Here is a 19947-nt window from a genome sequence, read left to right as displayed (position 1 = left end):
GTTTTTAGTGTTTGTTTACTCTTTGTGATGGTGCTGCTGCTTGTTCATCAGTAGTTTTCTGTAATTCAGCAGCACTGAACGTAAAGTCGTCATGACCGAGACGTCCCCGAGATGGACACAAAAACACATCCCCTCTTGTTGTACTTGTGTGTGTGTGTGTTTGCTTACGTGATGCCTGTCAACAGCAGTGGGTTGTTTACTGCTGCACGGCTCTGATCTGATGTTGTGTTTTCTGTGGCCGAGTCTGATCTGATGTCAGTCTTGTATCTGTCCTGCTTTGGGCCTGTTAGAGTCCGTGTCTCTGCGCTCGTCTCGTCAGTGTGTTTTTGTCTTGTTTCTGCAGTGGAGCTGAGTTCTGCTCTGCCTGTGAGGGTTCCTCCTGCCTCCATCCCCATGGACCTGCGCGTGGAGCAGATGCAGACGCTGGACTCCAGCCGGCGCGAGCAGCAGGAGATGCTGGCGCTCAAACACAAGCAGCAGCTGCAGCGGCAGATCCTCATCGCCGAGTTCCAGCGGAAACACGAGCAGCTCTCGCGCCAACACGAGGCCCAGTTACAGGAGCACATGAAGGTCAGGACCCAGCGCTGGTGGGATGTAGTGGTTAAAGCTGGTTAACGTTTCTCAGGTGTCACAGCTTCTATGAATCGACTGCTACACTTACGAAAGCCTGGTTCAGACTACACGATTTTACCCTGATTTTGGCACGATCTGCTGGATGTAGGGTGTCGTGGGGATTCGTATATGACAATTGTTCACGATTCAATCGTTTCATCTCGTGTAGTGTGTCATAGTGGACGACAGCCGAGGCCAAGTCTGCGATGCTTCACGACGTCAACACAGAAAGTCTAGCATGTTTAATGTTTTTTTTCGTCATCAAGGAGTCAAAATCATGTAATCTGGCACAGTGACTGTCATAACCGACAAAAAAAATCTGAACCGGGCTTAAATGCTCACACACCCTTCAGCACACTGACTACATAATGCATGCATGTGGCGTGTGTTTAGAGCTCTTCATGTGATGCTGGGTGTGTGTCAATCACATCCTGAGGTCTCTTCATCTTTTAAATATCTAGTGTGATATCTCCGCTCATTTCTACAGGTTTGCTGCACAGGCGACGGAGGTTGTGAAGGGCTTTACTGTAAACGTTACTGCCGCTTTCAATTATTCTGCAGGAGTTCACTGCCGCTGAGCACAAAATGCCCTTAAAGAAGAGAAAGCATGGCCGATGTCCCGTTAAATGAATCAAATGTTGTGCTGAACGCGGTGGATGCTCCATTTTGTTGACTTGGTGAGCTGGGAAGCGGTTGGGCGGCCCGCAGTCATGTTCTCGGTCCTTTGTACACACACTAGTGTTTATTAGTGTACTGAGCTGGCTGTGGGTTCTGCTGGTTAGGGTTAGGATTAGCCGATTGTGGGGCATCCAGACACAGACAGCAAAACTCTGCAGAAGAAAATGAGGAAGCAATGCAATAAACTTCTAAATAATTGTATTGTGTATAATATGGAAGTAGCAGTCGATCGCCACCATCCGTTATCAGCCGTTCATCTCGTGATCAGATGATGGTTAAGGGTTAGAGTTATGTCGCAGATCGCGGGTTCAGTCTGGCGTAACCTGAGCTGATCTGCTCAATGGTAATGCATCATGAGTGGCAGCTCGCTGGGTTTGAATCTGACACCTGACAAATATTGTCCCTCAGCTTTAACCGCTAGCCATATCAACCGGCTGTTAACCTGTGTGCTTGTTTCTCTCACCAACATCAGCAGGAGCTGCTGGAGCATCAGAGGAAGATGGAGCAGGAGCTGGAGAAACAGCAGCGCGAGCAGAAGATCCAGCTCCTCAAGAACAAAGAACGCGGCCAGGAGAGTGAGTTCATTATGAGTTTTTCACCGTGTTACTTCTAAGTAAGAAAATCCTTTTGATGCCAGTAGTAATAAACGTCAGTTACACTGAAATATTAAGAAAGCTGTGCTCAGGAGTTTCGTCTGGCGGCGAGCTTTGGTAAATCCTGCGCTCTGCTGTGAACAGGTGCGGTGGCCAGTACAGAGGTGAAGATGCGTCTGCAGGAGTTTGTTCTGAATAAAAAGAAAGCGCTCGCTCAGCGCAGTCTCAACCACTGCATCTCCAACAACCCACGCTACTGGTACGGGTAAGAAACGTCACACGCTGCTCTGCTTCTGATCGAAGAACATTTAGTGTTCGTTATTCAAGCGCAAACGGATGAAAACATTGATCCGAGTGACAAACAGTTCAGCAGACCTGTGTATCTGCTTGACGACTAGATCAGATCAATCCATCATTTCTAAACAATTACAGTTTGGGAGACATTGAAGAGGGATCCAGCAACATTTGTGGTGTCAAAATACACTAACACATAGGCTTTCTGGCTTTAACGTGCAGGCAGTTCATAAAGATGGGGAAAGTGCAGGGAAAATGGGATTTGAACCTGCAGCCGATGTTGCATAACCCTAAACCTAACTCACAGCAGTGCATAACTACAGCGATTCACGTGGCTGAGCTTTATTCTGATGATAAAGCTGGAGAGACTGTATCAGTATCTGTTCATTATGTTTGTTTTCCCATCTCTTTTCCTCTTTCTCACTGTCTGCTTTTTCTGTGCAGGAAAACTCAGCACAGTTCTTTGGATCAGAGCTCCCCTCCTCAGACCGCCGTCAGTACCTACAACCCTCTTGCCATGGGCGTCTACGACTCCAAAGATGACTTTCCACTGCGCAAAACGGGTGCTTCACGCAACACTCTCCTTCTTTGAAGTATTTGAAGTGATGCTGGAGAAGATGAAGGCTCTGTGTGGAGATGATATCAATATATCATCTAATTATATTGTGTTATCAGTCCTTCTGCAAATTGACAGAAATAGCGGCTCTGTTTTGGTGAGGTTCTTGTGTTGCGTGACCTTTGACGTGAAAGGATCCTAACCTTCCGAGGAAGCCGGCGCTGCTTGTACCGTATAATTATTCACTTAGTGGTGAAGCTGGTGTGATGCTGTTGACTCGAGCCCGGCACTGGATATGAGCCACAGTTTACTCTGACCAGCATTAGCGTGAGAGTGTGTGTGTGAGAGTGTGTGTGTGTGAGAGAGTGTGTGTGTGTGTGTGTGTGTGTGAGAGAGTGTGTGCGTGTGTGAGTGCGTGTGTGAGTGCGTGTGTGAGTGTGTGCGAGAGTGAGTGTGCGAGAGAGTGTGTGTGTGAGAGTGTGTGTGTGTGTGTGTGTGTGTGTGTGTGTGAGAGTGATCAGTGTTGATGACTCGTTGCTGTAGATCCTCAATAACAAAGTTTAATTGCGGCTGTAGGGGGCTTATTTTCAGCTTCATATGTTTCTGTCAGATAAATTCCTGCAGCAAAATGAACTTTCCCAACATGTGATTGCAGCTAAACAGTGACTGACGCGAGTCGAACATGATCTCGCTGTAGACGGTGGTTAGTGTGTGTGATGAAGATGAAACCGTTCTGTAGGTGAAACGATCGGATGCCTCGTCCCTGAGCAGCGGCTCTCCTCAATATCCTGATTCATTCTCTGCGCTTTTCCCATCTAGTGACGAGTTTGTGGAATTTGCTTATGTTAATGGAAAGCTGTTCGTTAGGAGCCTCCTGTATTTCACAGGGCCACGAGCATCATTTCCAGTAACGACCGAATGAATAGAGAGCAGGATAACAGCCGAATGAATCAACCTTTTCTTCCGATGCTGAGATTCTGACTTGATTTAAGATGTCAAATGGAAGTAAATCGATGGATTGAGGATGGCGAGTGCTCAGACTTACACCTGACATGCAGTTAATCATCATCTTAAATGAAAATGAGAGAATATGCACGTCACACACGTGTGCTGAAGAGAAGCCGTTAGTTGATGCTGCAGCAGCCGAGGTGTTACTCTTCTAGTGAACTTATCATTACATCTGCTGCTGCTCATACCTTACGTATCTTTTCCATGTTAATCTGAGTTTTTGTCCTAACTAGCTGCAACGGCAACATGTGAAATTTCTAGGTTACACTTTACTTGAAGGGGTGTGCATAAGACTGACATGACACCTTCATAATCATGACATGACGCATGTCATGAATGTGAAGGAGGTTTGTGTGCATGAGACTGACATGACAAATGTCATGAATGTGAAGGAGGTTTTATGCATGTTTATGACAACTGTCATTAAGTGTCATTCTGTCAGCTTTGCATTAAAAATGACATAACTGAGCGAATGACACTTAATGACAGTTGTCATAAACATGCATAAAAAACCTTCACATTCATGACATGCGTCATGTCATGATTATGAAGGTGTCATGTCAGTCTTATGCACACCCCTTCAAGTAAAGTGTTACCAATTTCTATTTTAGAAATGGTTTCTATTTCCACAAAATCACGACTGAAACAACATACAAACTATATGACAGTGATAATCTCACGTACTTATTATGTGCTTTATTCAAAGTTAAACATGTCTGTGAGTTTGAATATCATTTTGCGTGACATTTATTGCCATACTGAGCCATACATGGCAACAATAGATAGTTTACCTCAGATCTTGAAAATAAATTAAGGCAAACATGTACGTTAAAACTGTGAACTCATTGCGAACCAACGAGCGCATTCCATAACAAAGATGGTATCAGTCACTCAGTATGTGCATTTAATGATGTTAAAAAGGTTTGATATTTATGAATTCGATTATAAATCCATTTCGTTGCGAATGCAGTTCGCTTCCAGAGAGACTCCGCCCACACACGCTTCTGATTAGCTGTGATATTTGATTGATTCTGTCGCGTCTGGTGTGGACACACAAAGTGCTTGTCGCTGGAATCTTGTTGCGTCGCGTGTAGTTATTAGATTAGGTTATTAGGTGTTATTAGATGTCCCGGAGCGGTTGACCAAACCTCACTCTGAATGAAACATACACTCTGTTCAGTTTCTGCATAAAGCGAGGCAGCGTGTGAAAACAGCTTCTGTCATTGCAGCGTCTGAACCGAACCTGAAGCTGCGTTCGCGGCTGAAGCAGAAGGTGTCGGAGCGGAGGAGCAGCCCGTTACTGCGCCGCAAAGACAGTCCCATCAGCACGCTGAAGAAACGCTCTCTGGACATGGCAGGTGATGCTCGAGACGCGCTCACATGTGCTTGCGTGACTGTTTTCACACAGACAAACTCTGTCTCTCGTTCTGACGTCTGTAGATTCGGCGTGTAGCAGCGCTCCTGGATCTGGACCCAGTTCCCCAAACAACAGCTCACACGGAAACCTGTGCGAGAACAGCATCAGCGTGACTGAGGTGAGGCTAGTTTACTGCATCAATGTGCCTGTGTGTGTCTATGTCTATGTGTGTGCATAGAAGAAGAGTTGTTTCATAAACTCGTGGATGACTGGGTTTTACACACAACAAAATTCCTCTTTTCCTCTACATTTCACCTCTGCTCTAGCTTGTTTCCCAGTCTAGCTTTCTAATAAAGCTGGCACTCTACACTATGAATACTGTTGGCTCTGTGGTGAATTGCTTATGTTTGTCTATTGTAAGTTGCTTTGGATAAAAGTAGGATGTAACGATTAGGGCTGGGAAAATAAATCGATGCATCGCGAATCGAGAAATGATTCAGCATCGACTCTGAGATCATCCGAATGCATGGCGATTCTTTCTCGAGTGCATTCTGAGCTTAGTTTTGAACAGCGTCACGATGTCAGCTTAACATCGTGATGTCTGTCAGCCATCATCGTCTATCAGCCTAACCCTAGTATATTCATAATCTATGACAAAAATATGTCATAAACTAGGTTAGTGGATAATTCGGCAGCAAAAGTTATTCTAGAAAAATCAGTGCACAATAATTTAATCCAAACAATTAATCCTTGTTAGTGCAACCCACCCTAAATATGGTAAAATGTTACACATTGCTATTTGTATTATTATAAAATCCATTCATTAAAAAACATTCATGAATGTATTTATATATAAGTATATACTATAAAATTAAAATAAGTTTCTTTTAAATGTATAGCATATTTTTTAATAAGGCAACAACATATGATAGATATGATAGGACAAAACAAATACAGTGCAGCACGAACTGTGTTTATACAGTCTATGAGCACGAAGCGCTTACAATGTGTGCATCCGGTGTGCAGAGTGATGCGCTTGAAGCAACACGGCGTCACAGCTGTTAAAAACTGCAAAGCACAAAGGAAAGAGAGTAGTGTATTATATTTAATATATTAATAATATTAACAAAAAATATTAAATATTATATTTATGTATTATATCTGTGCAACATTTATTGAGCCTTTCTTTTAACAGTTTTAAATTTCAGTTACTGTGCACGTTAAAAACAATTTATAGTCTTTTCTACGCCCGTGTTTTGTTTTATTTTTGTTTTCTTTGCGTACAAAAAGTATTCTCGTAGCTTCATAAAATTCAAATTGAACCACTGATGGCAGATGTACTATTCTGACGATGTCTTTCATACTTTTCTGGACCTTGACAGTGTAATTTACTTGGCAGTCAATGGGACAGTCACAAGCCTCCCGGTTTTCATCCAAAATATCTTAAATTGTGTTCCGAAGACGAACGAAGCGTTTTTTGCGGGTTTGGAGCGACATGGGGGTAAGTGATTAATGACAAAATTTTCATTTTGGGGTGGAGTATCCCTTTAAGCTATCGTATGGCTTCAGAAGTAACACAGAATAATACGCACAATCTCGGATTAGGATCGGCCCTCTCTGACCGATACCCGATCCGACACAAAATGGCAGTATCAGAGCCGATACCCGATATGAATATCGGATTGGCGCATCCCTAGCGGTAACCAAGGAAACGCTGTATCATTGCTGTTCATAAGCGCAGCCTGCTGGTAGAGAGTGAATCTGCGTCTCATTCAGCTCATCTGCTGTTTCTGTTTCCTTCAGATGTGTTTTATGTAGTATAGTTTCACTTTTCTGGACCTTGACAGTGTAATTTACTTGGCAGTCAATGTGACAGTCACAAGCCTCCCGGTTTTCATCCAAAATATCTTAAATTGTGTTCCGAAGACGAACGAAGCTTTTTTTGCGGGTTTGGAGCGACATGGGGGTAAGTGATTAATGACAAAATTTTCATTTTGGGGTGGAGTATCCCTTTAAGCTATCGTATGGCTTCAGAAGTAACACAGAATAATACGCACAATCTCGGATTAGGATCGGCCCTCTCTGACCGATACCCGATCCGACACAAAATGGCAGTATCAGAGCCGATACCCGATATGAATATCGGATTGGCGCATCCCTAGCGGTAACCAAGGAAACGCTGTATCATTGCTGTTCTTAAGCGCCACCTGCTGGCAGAGAGTGAATCTGCGTCTCATTCAGCTCATCTGCTGTTTCTGTTTCCTTCAGATGTGTTTTATGTAGTATAGTTTCACAAAACTAAAGTCAGACCATTCTGTTTTTGCTTCAAATTTCAAAAATTTACAATACAATTTAGATTAAAATCTGCTCATGCCGCATGTTTATCTTTGTTTGGATATCTAATCTTTGTTTGGATCATGATTAAAATACAGTGGTTGCCTCTCATTTCAAATGGAAAGAGCACAGACAAAGCCTTAGTTTATATTAAGAGATTTCGTGTTATATTTGATTTGGGGTTTGTTTTAAAATTGCAATTTAGTTTTCACAAAGAAATGTTTAACAATTTTGTCTGAGAAATAATAAACAGACACAAAAATTGTGAGAAAATCATTTTGTGAAATCAGTATTGTATGGCATCGTGAGTTGAGTGAATCGTTACATGCCTAGATAAAAGCTAATGTGTAAATGTGAATGTGCTCCAGTCGTCTCACAGGCCGGCTGGTCAGGACGGGTCGGTTAGTCAGCTGTCTCTCTACACGTCTCCTTCACTACCCAACATCACCCTGGGTCTGCCGGCCACTGCCACCAACGTGAGTGTTCAGATGTAACTGAGCTTGTGCTGTTTTCACAATGGGTTAGAAACATTTACTTAACTCAGGTCAGATCAGATCCTCTGTATTTGACTTGAGTAAGTTTTGCCTTTCAAGTAAATTTGTTTTTAAAGGTGGTTTAGATATTTTTACCGGAACATAAACAGTAGTTAGAGTGTCTAACGCAGTAGCTCGACCTTTAATGAAGAAATATTATTCACAGTTAATACCGTACTGAACTGATCTGTGTGTGAGAAACGGTCATCATCAACCTGTAACGTGTATTTGTCCACCTAGTTAGGAGCGTTTGGTCAGCACTCATCTTCATTTTGCTTCGTCATGTGATGCTTTGGAAAAGGCTCAGTTTTATTTTGTTGTTGCTTTAACAAGGTGTCGTCTACCCAGCCTGACAGCGAATGTTTGTCTGTGACCGGTTTACCCATAAGCACTCCGTTCCTGGTCGCCTCTCACCTGCCGTCATTTCTTGGCAATTCGGATGCTGCAAACTCCCACAATGCACTGCTGCAGCACATGGTCCTTCTGGAGCAATCAGCCCCACCGAGTCCTTTAGCCGCAGGTGAGTAGAGCTCAGAGTTCTGAGTTTCTGTCCTGGTTTAGTAACAATGATGCAGTCCATTTCAAACCTCTTTATTTGCTACTGGCCCGGATCGCAGAGCGTTTCCCAGGGCCGCTGTCAAAGCGTTACATAAACCTGGAATGTGTGAACAGTCCGCTGTTCTTAGCGGCGCTGAGGTGCCGTCTGGTTAATTAGATCAGAGTCACTGGCGGCAGGAGGTCAGAGGAACACACTGTGCCAGGCAGAGCGACGTCTTCATGCCAGCACAGGCCCAGAAGAATACGCCTCTAATTATCTGAATGGGAGCAGGAAGTGAAACAATGAACCTGGGTTAGCCACGCATGGACGGTCTGTGCAGAGCTCCCAATGAATGAACGTATTTTACAGGGTTTTTCAGTGTCAAGCGGTTTTGGAACCTCAGTTGAACCCAGACACCTGACAAATTATCTCTGCCCAGCCGCCGTGAGCGTATACGAGTGTGTGTTCATGAGGAGTGTGTGTGTGTGTGTGTTGTAGGAGTGTGTGTGTGTGTGTGTGTTGCAGGAGTGTGTTCATGAGGTGTGTGTGTGTGTGTTGCAGGAGTGTGTTCATTAGGAGTGTGTGTATTGCAGGAGTGTTCATGAGGAGTGTGTGTGTTGCAAGAGTGTGTTCATGAGGAGTGTGTGTGTGTGTGTGTTGCAGGAGTGTGTTCATGAGGAGTGTGTGTGTGTGTGTGTTGTAGGAGTGGGAGCGGGGTCTCTGCAGCAGCTGCGTCAGCACCGGACGCTGGGCCGCACTCAGTCGGCTCCTCTGCCCCAGAGTGGACAGGCGCTGCAGCAGCTCGTGGTTCAACAACAGCACCAGCAGTTCCTGGAGAAACACAAGCAGCACTTCCAGCAGCTCCACATCAACAAGGTCAGACATCAGTCTTCTCACCCTACCATGACAGATGAAACGGTTGTAATAACTAGCTGTAGCAGAGAGCGACTCTCAGGTGGACAGGAATAATGTCTGTTACGGTTCGTGTGGTTAATGGTGAATGCTGCATGGAAACGGATAGTTCAGCAGCACATGATGATATGACGACAGTTGAGGGTCTGGGCTGAGTTTACACTCTCGAGTTTTGAGTTCTGCTGAACTTCAGTGATCCTCATGAGACGTGGCCAGATGAGGTCATGTAAGGTCAAGGTTTCATATCAGCAGGACAGGCTTGTTCAGTTTCGCTCTACAGCAGGGGTTTCCTGCAGAGTTTAGTTCCAGTCCTGCTCATCCTGAACATCAGTCTTTGAGCAGCTGGTCTCCGGCTGAGAGCTGCTCACTCTGGAGTTCCTCACGTTCAAGAAGGGAAAAAAGGAAAGCTTGTTTGGAAGAAAAGATAAAGATGAGGCGACAAAAGAGGCTCTGATGTCAGTAATGTTCCTCTGGCGCCTGGTCAGCGGTGTTTGCGGCCTCGCTACAGACTAACTGAAGACTGTGATGATGGTACTTCAGCTCGGCTTTGGCACCTTGAGTGCACTGTAGGTCACTGAATAAAAAGCATCAAATTAAATTAAATCTCACATCAGTCCCAGTTGCTCTAGCTTGAACCAAAGCAAGTCCATTCAGTCAGAGTTTGAGAAAAGACTTGCTTTCCTACAGTCCCTGCAATCCTCTGTCTAAAGTCTGTCTAAATGAACCAAACACCTGAATATGGTTCAAGAAAGCAAGTGTTAAATGGTAAAAAAGTAGAGCGTGGTGCTAACAACGCCAGGATCATGGGTTTGATTCCCAGGGAATGATAACATGCAATGCGAGTTGCTTTGGAAAAGTTGCTTTTCTCTGTTTGTCTGTTAGATGTTGAGTAAACCCTGTGATCGGCAGCACCAGAGCCACCCAGAAGAGACGGAGGAAGAGCTCCGAGAGCAGCAGGATGCCACACAGACGGAAACACTTTCCATGAGCCTCCTCATTAAACAGGAACCTCCTGATCTCACAGAGGAGCAAAGACAGGAAGAACAAGAGCTGCTCTTCAAACAGGTGCGAGACACCTAGAGCTAGAGACACCTAGGAGAGCAGTGAGAGAGACGCTGTGTATGTGTCGTCCTCTTGTGGTTGTCAGTGCACAGCACCTGTAATGTGTGTGTGTGTGTGTGTGTGTGTGTGTGTGAGAGCAGCAGGCTCTTCTACTGGAGCAGCAGAGGATCCATCAGCTCAGAAACTACCAGGCATCCATGGAGGAGGCTGGTGCATCGGTCAGTTTCCCAGGGCACCGTCCTCTGTCCAGAGCCCAATCATCTCCTGCGTCCGCCTCAATCATCAGCTCGCAGGAGCAGCCTTCCAAACCACATTTTACCACAGGTGCGTCACACCTGTCCTGTCGGTGACCTCAAAACAGAATTCACAAGGATGAGCGCTCCAGTTAAAGTTTCTTTTTCTAGGTCTGGTGTACGACTCTCTCATGCAGAAGCACCAGTGCATGTGTGGAAACACCAACACGCACCCCGAACACGCCGGGCGCATCCAGAGCATCTGGTCTCGGCTGCAGGAGACGGGCCTGCGCAACCAGTGCGAGGTGGGACATGAATACTGGAGTTATTAGTTTCTGATGCAATGGCTGAATCGATCTCTATCACTTAAACTCTGCATGTGACACAAACATGATTGATTTTGTCATTTTAATGTGAGAAATATTCCACAAAGTTCAGGAAAAAAATTCTCTGATGCTCAGTTTTCCACTGAGAAACACACAGGAGTCCCATATTTCTCTCGAGCGGTTTAGTGTGAATCACTCATGTGTAGTTGAAGATTGTTGTCCTTAAAGTTTGATTCAACCAGTGCATTGAGTTGTGCTTCCTGATAATAGAGCTACATTTCACTGGTGAGTGTTGGGTTTTGGAGGCTGCTGTTTTATTTACCTCAGCACTTCTAATGATGTGTCAGCAGGGGGCGCTCTCGTGCTCTAGTCAATCTCTCTGTCCTGTATTTTCAGTGTATCCGTGGGAGAAAAGCCACATTAGAGGAACTGCAGACGGTTCATTCTGAAGCTCATGTCATGTTGTATGGGACCAACCCACTACGGCAGAAACTGGACAGTAAGACTTTTACAATCCAAAACGAAGATCCCGTCATCATTTACTCAGACTCTGCGGTGTGAATGCATCTCTGATAAGTCGTCTTCTCTCTGTCTGGCTCAGGTTCTGTCATCTCCATGTTCGTCAGGCTGCCGTGTGGCGGTATTGGGGTAAGTAGAGACAAAGTGCATCTCAACCATCTCTTCCTCGTTTGTGCAGCATGTAAGGAAGGTTTCTGCTTTGTCTGTGAAGGTGGACAGTGACACGGTCTGGAATGAAGTTCACTCGTCGAGCGCAGCGCGTCTGGCCGTCGGTTCTGTGGTCGAACTCGTCTTCAAAGTGGCATCAGGAGAGCTGAAGGTCGCCGTCTGCCATTGTCTTTCTCTCTTTATGTGTATCTGTATGTCTGTCTGTATTATTTGATTGACGTAGAGCGGTGTGTCTCTGGCTTCATTGCAGAACGGCTTCGCTGTGGTCCGGCCGCCGGGACACCACGCAGAGGAGAGCACGCCCATGTGAGACGCATCTCTGTGTTTGTGTTGCTCTGTGCTTTCTTCCTTTACTCCTGTAACATTGGTGCTCTCGTCCAATCACAGGGGCTTCTGTTACTTTAACTCTGTTGCCATAGCAGCTAAACTCCTACAGCAAAGACTCGATGTCGGCAAAATTCTGATTGTTGATTGGGTGAGTTTATTTAGAAGAATTATTTGACACTTCTGTATTTTCTTTTCTTTCCGTTTAACATTTGATAATTTTTCTTAAACCACATTCAGGACGTTCATCATGGCAACGGAACTCAACAAGCGTTCTACGACGATCCCAGAGTTTTGTACGTTTCACTTCATCGATATGACGATGGCAATTTCTTCCCAGGCAGCGGCGCTCCTGAAGAGGTAATGCGATGATACGAGTGAGTGGATTGTGGGAAGGTGTTTTGTTTCCTAACTCGTGCAGCACTTCCTCTGAACAGGTGGGCAGTGGGCCGGGAGTCGGTTTCAACGTCAACGTGGCATTTACTGGAGGTCTGGATCCACCGATGTGCGACGCAGAATACCTCGCTGCCTTCAGGTAAAAGAGTCTCAAACACGTTCTGCTTGTACGATGAATAACAATCTTACTGAATTTACGTTACGCATTAGCCAGCACTTTTTTAAATTTGCCAAGATGTCAGGCGCTCTGGCTCCCGGTAAACATTGGATGTTTGAACATAGTGTCTCTATTTTCACGTTCCGTACAATAGAATCGCCAATAACTAGAGCCACACGGGGTTAGAGTTCGTAGTTGTTTTTTTTTTTTTTTAGTGTAAATCTATCCGATCACTTAGAAATCAAAACGGCAAACGCTAGCTGCTTTATAGATGAATTAAACTCATTCTATAATTGATGGGTTTTACATTAAATGATTTCATCTGAATAATGACTTGTGTCCTTTTAAGAGCTACCTTACAGCAGAATAGATTTTTGTTTGCATCATTGAACCACTGTTTTCTTGTTTATGACTATGAAGCTGCTTTGAAACGGTCTGTATTGATTGTATAGTTCAGTGTTGATTCAGTTCAGTTTAATAACTGTAAAGTTCATCAGTTGTGCAGACACTGTATATACGGTGTATTTTTGCACATACATGTACATGTAATTTGACACGTGCACAGTGAACAAGCAAAAGACACAAGATAGTAGTTTTACATTTGTCATATCTGTGTGCAGTTTGGTGTGTATATGGATAAGCATTCAATGTTTTTTTTTTTCTTTTTCTAGAGCTTTTATACAAAAGCACCATTTTTATATGAGTAAAAATTGTTTTGAAAAACGTGTTTGCTTTTGCAAGAGATGCGTGTGTGCATGTTTTGTGTGTAAAGTCTAGAGAAAAGGAGCCATAGTTTGAGAAATTGTATGCAGGCAATTGTTTAATAACTGTAATATTTTGTGTCAGGCTGAAGATCCACAGGAACTGCACAATGCCTGTCTGTCACATAAATAATCTGCAGTCCAGTTTCGTTCATTAAAGTGAAGGTTTGTGTCTCTGAACGCTTGACCTCACAGGACGGTGGTTATGCCGATCGCTAGCGAGTTTGCTCCAGATCTGGTGCTGGTGTCGGCAGGGTTTGATGCGGTGGAAGGACACCCTCCTCCGCTGGGAGGATATAAACTCACCTCCAGATGTAAGCTTTACTATGAACTCACTTGTGTCCGGCTGTATTCGTTATTTGGATGGTTTCAGTAAAAGCCACCTATTGTGGGTGTGTGACAGGTTTGGGTCACCTGACTAAACAGCTGATGGGGTTAGCTGGGGGTCGAGTGGTGCTGGCGCTGGAGGGAGGTCATGACCTCAGGGCCATATGTGACGCGTCCGAGGCCTGCGTCTCAGCGCTGCTGGGGATAGAGGTAAACGAGTTCCCATCATCCTTTGCTTTGTAAGTTTTCATTTGCGTAAGGCGACTTCTTGTTACAGATAGAGTGGAGTTTGATTGCTTGTGTTTTTGTGTTGAACAGCTAGAGCCGCTTTCTGCGGACGTCCTGAAGCAGAGACCCAATGAAAACGCTGTGAGCTCCATAGAGAAAGTCCTAGAAAATCACAGTGAGTCATTCAGATCTTAATTTCTTTTCAAGAAGAATCGTTTACTCCTGTCAAATATTGTTCCAGGTTCAGTATGTCTCACAGTGGACATCTACAGGGCAAAACGAACATTAAAATACAGTTTGACCGTTAGCGCTAGTGTGATAGAATCACTTACTGACCTCTTCTCTGTGTGAATATTTTTTATTTTATGTACAGACCCCATAATCCAGAACGGTTTGTGTTGCGGTTGAGATGAGCTGTACATGTTCTCAGAACCCTGCGAATCAAAGCCGTGATCGACGCCATGCTGAACTCTGAATTTGGCTTGTTTCACAAACTGAAGGACGATGTCAGTGGAGCTGAACTGAGGCTGGAAGGGTCCTGTGGAGCTGATTGTGTGTCCTGTTCTCTGTGTTTAGGTCAGTACTGGCGGTGTGTCCAGCGGGTTGCGCCCAGCGCGGGTTTGTCTCTGCTGGAAGCTCAGAGAGGCGACTCTGAGGAGAACGAGACGGTGACGGCAATGGCTTCTTTATCTGTCGCAGCATTGGAGAAAAGGTACATCCGCTTTCCCTGCTTTCTTCCTTCCGCCTGTCCTTCGGTTCTGTCGTGTGACCGGCTTTGCTGTGTTTCTGCTCAGGACGGAGGATGAACCCATGGAAGAGGAGCCGCCGATGTAGGGGACGAGAGTTTTCCCAGAGCTCTGAGCTCTTCTGGGTCTCTGTGTCAGTTTGCCTTGGTCTCGTCTGATGGAGATCCTCGCTGAGCAGAGAGAGACGTCAGGGTAAAGGCTAACACACCACGTTAGCGCTGTAGCCCGCTAGCACTGTGGCCCCAATGCAACGTGCTCGAGCTGAAGTCACTTGAGATGTTTGTTTTTGGAGGTTTCTGTCCCATTGGCTCGATGCGCGTACACCTCGTCGCAGATCGTTCTGACAGAGGGACGGATGGAAGGCCGGGGTCCAGAAACCCTGCTTGTTTAGCATTTACACCTTGAGCACTGCAGCGTTTGACTCGCCAGCGCCACTTCACAGACGTTTCTCAGAGAGGGAGTGCCTTGGAGATCGCTTGAACTACGAATTAATTCTGAGGAACTTTGCCTTAATTCAGTAATGTCCCAGAATTCCAGTGGGTCGACTGTTTGGAGAAGAGAAAACCTTTTCAGCATGTTTACTTGGACAGTGTTCGCGCTTTAGTCCTAAACACACGTTGTCTAGCGATGACTGACTCTCCTGTGGTTTGGTTTTTCGTCCAGTGCGCTGTACAAATACAGCAGAAACTGTCTGAACCTCCAGTGAAGCGTAACAGTGGCTCCACACACAGCAGCTGAAGGCAGGCCTTGCTGTTCAGAGTGGGTTATTGACTTGCATTACAGGACAACTACACCCGGACTGAACTGGAGAACAGAAGGTCTGACCAAAGCATGAGTTTGCGTCTTGTGTTGCACCCTCCTCTAACCACGGCGGAGGTGAACGGGTTTTGCCTTTGGATGGGGAAAAGAACCGGACGAGAGACGACCGTGCACCAAATCAGCTCGTGTCCCTCTTGAGCCAAACAAACCTTGGAAAAAGGAAGTTGCAGCTTGCTGATGTTGTAAACCCCTGAGCATGAGGCGGGATCAGTACCTACAAGATCAACACAAATATGCATGTGAAATCATCAGCTTCACCTCTAAAAGAATCCAGTTAGTTCGTCTTACTTGGCAACTCTTGTCAACTTAAAATGCTCAGATTTTTTAGTTCAGTTACTGATTATTTTCGAGGTTTTAGTAATTTAAAAACAGTTTTACTTCATTCCTTTTCTTTTGACCTGAAATTTCAAATATTTGCATAGTTGTACGTTTCACTTGACTTTGCTTATGATTATTATTTGTGCTAGTGGATTTGAGTTCCAGTATTTGCGTTACATTTGGTACCTTGTACTTTAAAGTACATGAGCGCTTTATGACGTTCATGGGTTTTCAACCATTCAATCACGATGACTGATTGTGTACTTCCATGTTTTGTTCAAAGTAGATTTGTATATGAAAGGGAACCTAAATATATGAATATGAAAATCTGTCATTCAGCTCTGTTCTGTGTGCATGGATGTAATATTTCTAAGCAGCACACGCTGGTCTCAAATATACAAAACCTTGTTTTTATGACAGTTTAGGAGTATATAATCAGCTCTGTCTGTGGAACTAAACCTGCTAAACACTTGGTTGATGCTCAGTGATTTTCTGTGGTTTTATTTGTGAAAGTGCTATGCTGATTTTTAGAGAGAAACAGTAAGTCTATGACAGTAATTGAAAAAAAAAAAAAACCTTAATCCAAAGCATTTCGATTGTTTCCAGCTGCAAAAAAAACTTTTACTATGCATGGTTTGTTTTAGTGTTATTTTATTCACACACTTCACTTAATTCTAAAACTCCCACAACTTTGTCAGTTTTGAATAAAGTTGTAGATGGAGAAACAAAAGGAAATCATCGTTCATCACCTGCAACACAAACAGATGTTAACCTTTATTTACTAATTCACATGAAATAAAGCTGTGACAATGTTCTCAAACTGTGCTGCTTTAGCTGATTTATTAAATTTAGTAATTTTTATTTTATTTATTTGTCTATCGACTTCATTTGTTTTTGACGGCTTATTTAGAGGACTTTGATTTGCTGACTGAAGCTCAGTATAATGTCTGGTCTGATTCATGCGCTCCGGGATCTTCAGGATCTTGTATCGTGCTGTAAGCGTGTTGTTTTGTCTCGTCAGACACGCGTGACTCACAGGACCATCACACAGTGCTGAAGACCGGTGCTTTTCAGAACATGTAGAAGGGGAAAGAATGGCCTGGCCGTCCAAACTTTTTTAAAGATGTGTTTTGATAAAGATTATGAAAGTTTGCTTACAATAATCATTTGGTTTTGTCATATATGATTAAGAGGGGGAGTGAAGGATCCTTAGATGCTCACGTGTAAATTGTGTGTTGTGTATTTATTTTTATGTTTTTTCTTATAATCATTTATTCACATAATCATTTTATAATCAGTCATTCATATGATTTATGTGTTTATTTTTATCATTTGATCATTTTTATTAGTTATTATATTAAGTATTTTTGTCTATTCGTTTATTATATTTCTGTATATTATATTTCTTATAAATTTTCCCTAGCTTATGCATTTTAATTGTTGTTCAGTCTCGTGCGTGTGGGGTTTCAGGACCTGGTTCGCGTGTATGAATAGAGATAGATAAGAGGCCAGGTTTATGGGATGTTGCTGTGAAGCAGTTTTGGTATAACAGCACATGTTGAATTTATAATGTTCTTTTTAGCAGCATCATATGACCCCTTTAAAAACTATGTTCAAGTGATCACGATATACACATGATGATCAAGGAAATAACTATTCTGCAGATTTGTATCAGTTCCGTCTGTTTTCGTGAAGCGCTGCTGTTCTCGTGATGTAGACTTCATTCTTGTGCCCTGCAAAAACAAAAGATTTGAGATGATTGGCATAGATGCATTGCAGACACGTAGAGCGATAATTCAACTAACTTTATAACTTCAGAAATAACTTCATATGGGTTTATAAATATCTTTATATGGGTTAAAACAAATGCAGGAGATCAGAATGTGTGAGAAACGTCAAAAAACAAATAAAAACTGCATGCAAAACTTTTCACCAAATAGAGCCGTGACGTCAAACACCAGAAGATCGTTCGTTTCCTTGAGATTGTCTTATTAAAATAAGGCCTGTGCCACTACACTCTCACACACTCTCTCACACTCTCACACTCTCTCATACTCTCACACACTCTCACACACTCTCTCACACTCTCTCACACTCTCACACTCTCTATTTTTGTCTATTCGTTTATTATATTTCTGTATATTATATTTCTTATAAATTTTCCCTAGCTTATGCATTTTAATTGTTGTTCAGTCTCGTGCGTGTGGGGTTTCAGGACCTGGTTCGCGTGTATGAATAGAGATAGATAAGAGGCCAGGTTTATGGGATGTTGCTGTGAAGCAGTTTTGGTATAACAGCACATGTTGAATTTGTCAGACGAAGTTTGAACATTGAGACATACGCAACTAAGATTGTTCAATAAACTCTTTACCATCATGACTTCGTCTCCTGCTTCTGCGCTTCTCTGGCTCAGTCTCACCAGGAGTGAGACTGTTAAACACTCGTCTTGGGTATCACCAGCTCTGCTGACTAGTTGTTCTGTTACTGGACAAACTGCTGATATTTTCTGACGGGATCTGGCGTCCGGGGCTGGATCCTAATTATTATCTTGACGTGTTGACGTGGATATAAGGGCACACACACACACACACTCTAAGATCAACTCTGAGCGTACACACACTTCATAAATGAGGCCCGGATGTCCTCCAGCGTCTCTCAGCTAAACTCCAGCTCCTGGAGATACAGTCCGGCTCGTCTTCAAAGTGTCTGCTCACCGATCATCTCCGGATCCTCCTGGAAAACAGAAAACACCGTTACTACTCATTCATCATTACTGTGCTGATCTTTTCTACTCACCTCTCACTGCAGTCTCCATATAGTTCAATAAATACCTGTTTGGTTCATTTGACCTCCGTCTCTGATTATGCTTCTGTTACACACACAGGACGGTATGTAAACACACATGATGTGAAGCGCTTCGGTGTGTGACACAGACACGACACAGCTGACACTGGATCAGTGAGGATTTTAAAGGGTCATATGATGCGATTTAAATTGTTCCTTTCTCTTTGGAGTGTTACAAGCTCTTGGTGCATAAAGAAGATCTGTAAAGTTGCAAAGACTAAAGTCTCAAATCCAAAGAGATATTCTTTATAAAAGTTAAGAGTCAGCCACGCCTACCTAAAACGGCTCGTTCGACACTCACTCACACTCACTCTCTCACACACACTCACTCTCACACTCTCTCACTCTCTCACACTCTCTCACACTCTCTCACACTCTCTCACACTCTCACACTCTCTCACACTCTCTCACACTCACACACACTCTCTCACACTCTCACACTCTCTCACACTCTCACACACTCTCACCGCAACTAAGATTGTTCAATAAACTCTTTACCATCATGACTTCGTCTCCTGCTTCTGCGCTTCTCTGGCTCAGTCTCACCAGGAGTGAGACTGTTAAACACTCGTCTTGGGTATCACCAGCTCTGCTGACTAGTTGTTCTGTTACTGGACAAACTGCTGATATTTTCTGACGGGATCTGGCGTCCGGGGCTGGATCCTAATTATTATCTTGACGTGTTGACGTGGATATAAGGGCACACACACACACACACTCTAAGATCAACTCTGAGCGTACACACACTTCATAAATGAGGCCCGGATGTCCTCCAGCGTCTCTCAGCTAAACTCCAGCTCCTGGAGATACAGTCCGGCTCGTCTTCAAAGTGTCTGCTCACCGATCATCTCCGGATCCTCCTGGAAAACAGAAAACACCGTTACTACTCATTCATCATTACTGTGCTGATCTTTTCTACTCACCTCTCACTGCAGTCTCCATATAGTTCAATAAATACCTGTTTGGTTCATTTGACCTCCGTCTCTGATTATGCTTCTGTTACACACACAGGACGGTATGTAAACACACATGATGTGAAGCGCTTCGGTGTGTGACACAGACACGACACAGCTGACACTGGATCAGTGAGGATTTTAAAGGGTCATATGATGCGATTTAAATTGTTCCTTTCTCTTTGGAGTGTTACAAGCTCTTGGTGCATAAAGAAGATCTGTAAAGTTGCAAAGACTAAAGTCTCAAATCCAAAGAGATATTCTTTATAAAAGTTAAGAGTCAGCCACGCCTACCTAAAACGGCTCGTTCGAACACGCCCCCACATATCTACCTCACTATGTGGAAATATT

At 43.9% G+C, this 19947-nt stretch overlaps 1 protein-coding gene across 6 annotated transcripts in view; it reads left to right on the top strand.

The window, feature by feature from the left end:
- Positions 1-16363, top strand: part of LOC107750828 (histone deacetylase 4-like) — a 28603-nt gene extending 12240 nt beyond the window's left edge. For 3 of the 6 annotated variants that reach the window (XM_016566368.1, XM_016566365.1, XM_016566369.1), the window contains 24 exons: positions 344-570; positions 1763-1865; positions 2028-2148; positions 2622-2740; positions 4971-5099; positions 5182-5276; positions 7801-7908; positions 8299-8485; positions 9207-9379; positions 10298-10480; positions 10618-10801; positions 10882-11015; positions 11433-11535; positions 11638-11684; positions 11767-11874; positions 11974-12029; positions 12111-12198; positions 12288-12407; positions 12485-12582; positions 13557-13675; positions 13765-13898; positions 14007-14091; positions 14493-14628; positions 14711-16363. In XM_016566368.1, coding sequence (XP_016421854.1) covers positions 344-570; positions 1763-1865; positions 2028-2148; positions 2622-2740; positions 4971-5099; positions 5182-5276; positions 7801-7908; positions 8299-8485; positions 9207-9379; positions 10298-10480; positions 10618-10801; positions 10882-11015; positions 11433-11535; positions 11638-11684; positions 11767-11874; positions 11974-12029; positions 12111-12198; positions 12288-12407; positions 12485-12582; positions 13557-13675; positions 13765-13898; positions 14007-14091; positions 14493-14628; positions 14711-14750 — 2897 coding nt within the window. In that variant the 3' untranslated portion in view covers positions 14751-16363. The remainder of the gene's footprint in view (positions 1-343; positions 571-1762; positions 1866-2027; positions 2149-2621; positions 2741-4970; positions 5100-5181; positions 5277-7800; positions 7909-8298; positions 8486-9206; positions 9380-10297; positions 10481-10617; positions 10802-10881; positions 11016-11432; positions 11536-11637; positions 11685-11766; positions 11875-11973; positions 12030-12110; positions 12199-12287; positions 12408-12484; positions 12583-13556; positions 13676-13764; positions 13899-14006; positions 14092-14492; positions 14629-14710) is intronic. The other 3 variants (XM_016566366.1, XM_016566367.1, XM_016566371.1) reach the window with 3 other exon arrangements.
- The last annotated feature ends 3584 nt before the right edge of the window (positions 16364-19947 follow it).

This window comes from Sinocyclocheilus rhinocerous, unplaced genomic scaffold (assembly GCF_001515625.1).
Source record: "Sinocyclocheilus rhinocerous isolate Xijiao unplaced genomic scaffold, SAMN03320098_v1.1 scaffold3529, whole genome shotgun sequence".
Lineage (NCBI taxonomy): Eukaryota > Metazoa > Chordata > Actinopteri > Cypriniformes > Cyprinidae > Sinocyclocheilus > Sinocyclocheilus rhinocerous.
Note: the sequence above shows the minus strand (reverse complement) of the source record. Positions and strands in the feature narration are given on the sequence as shown.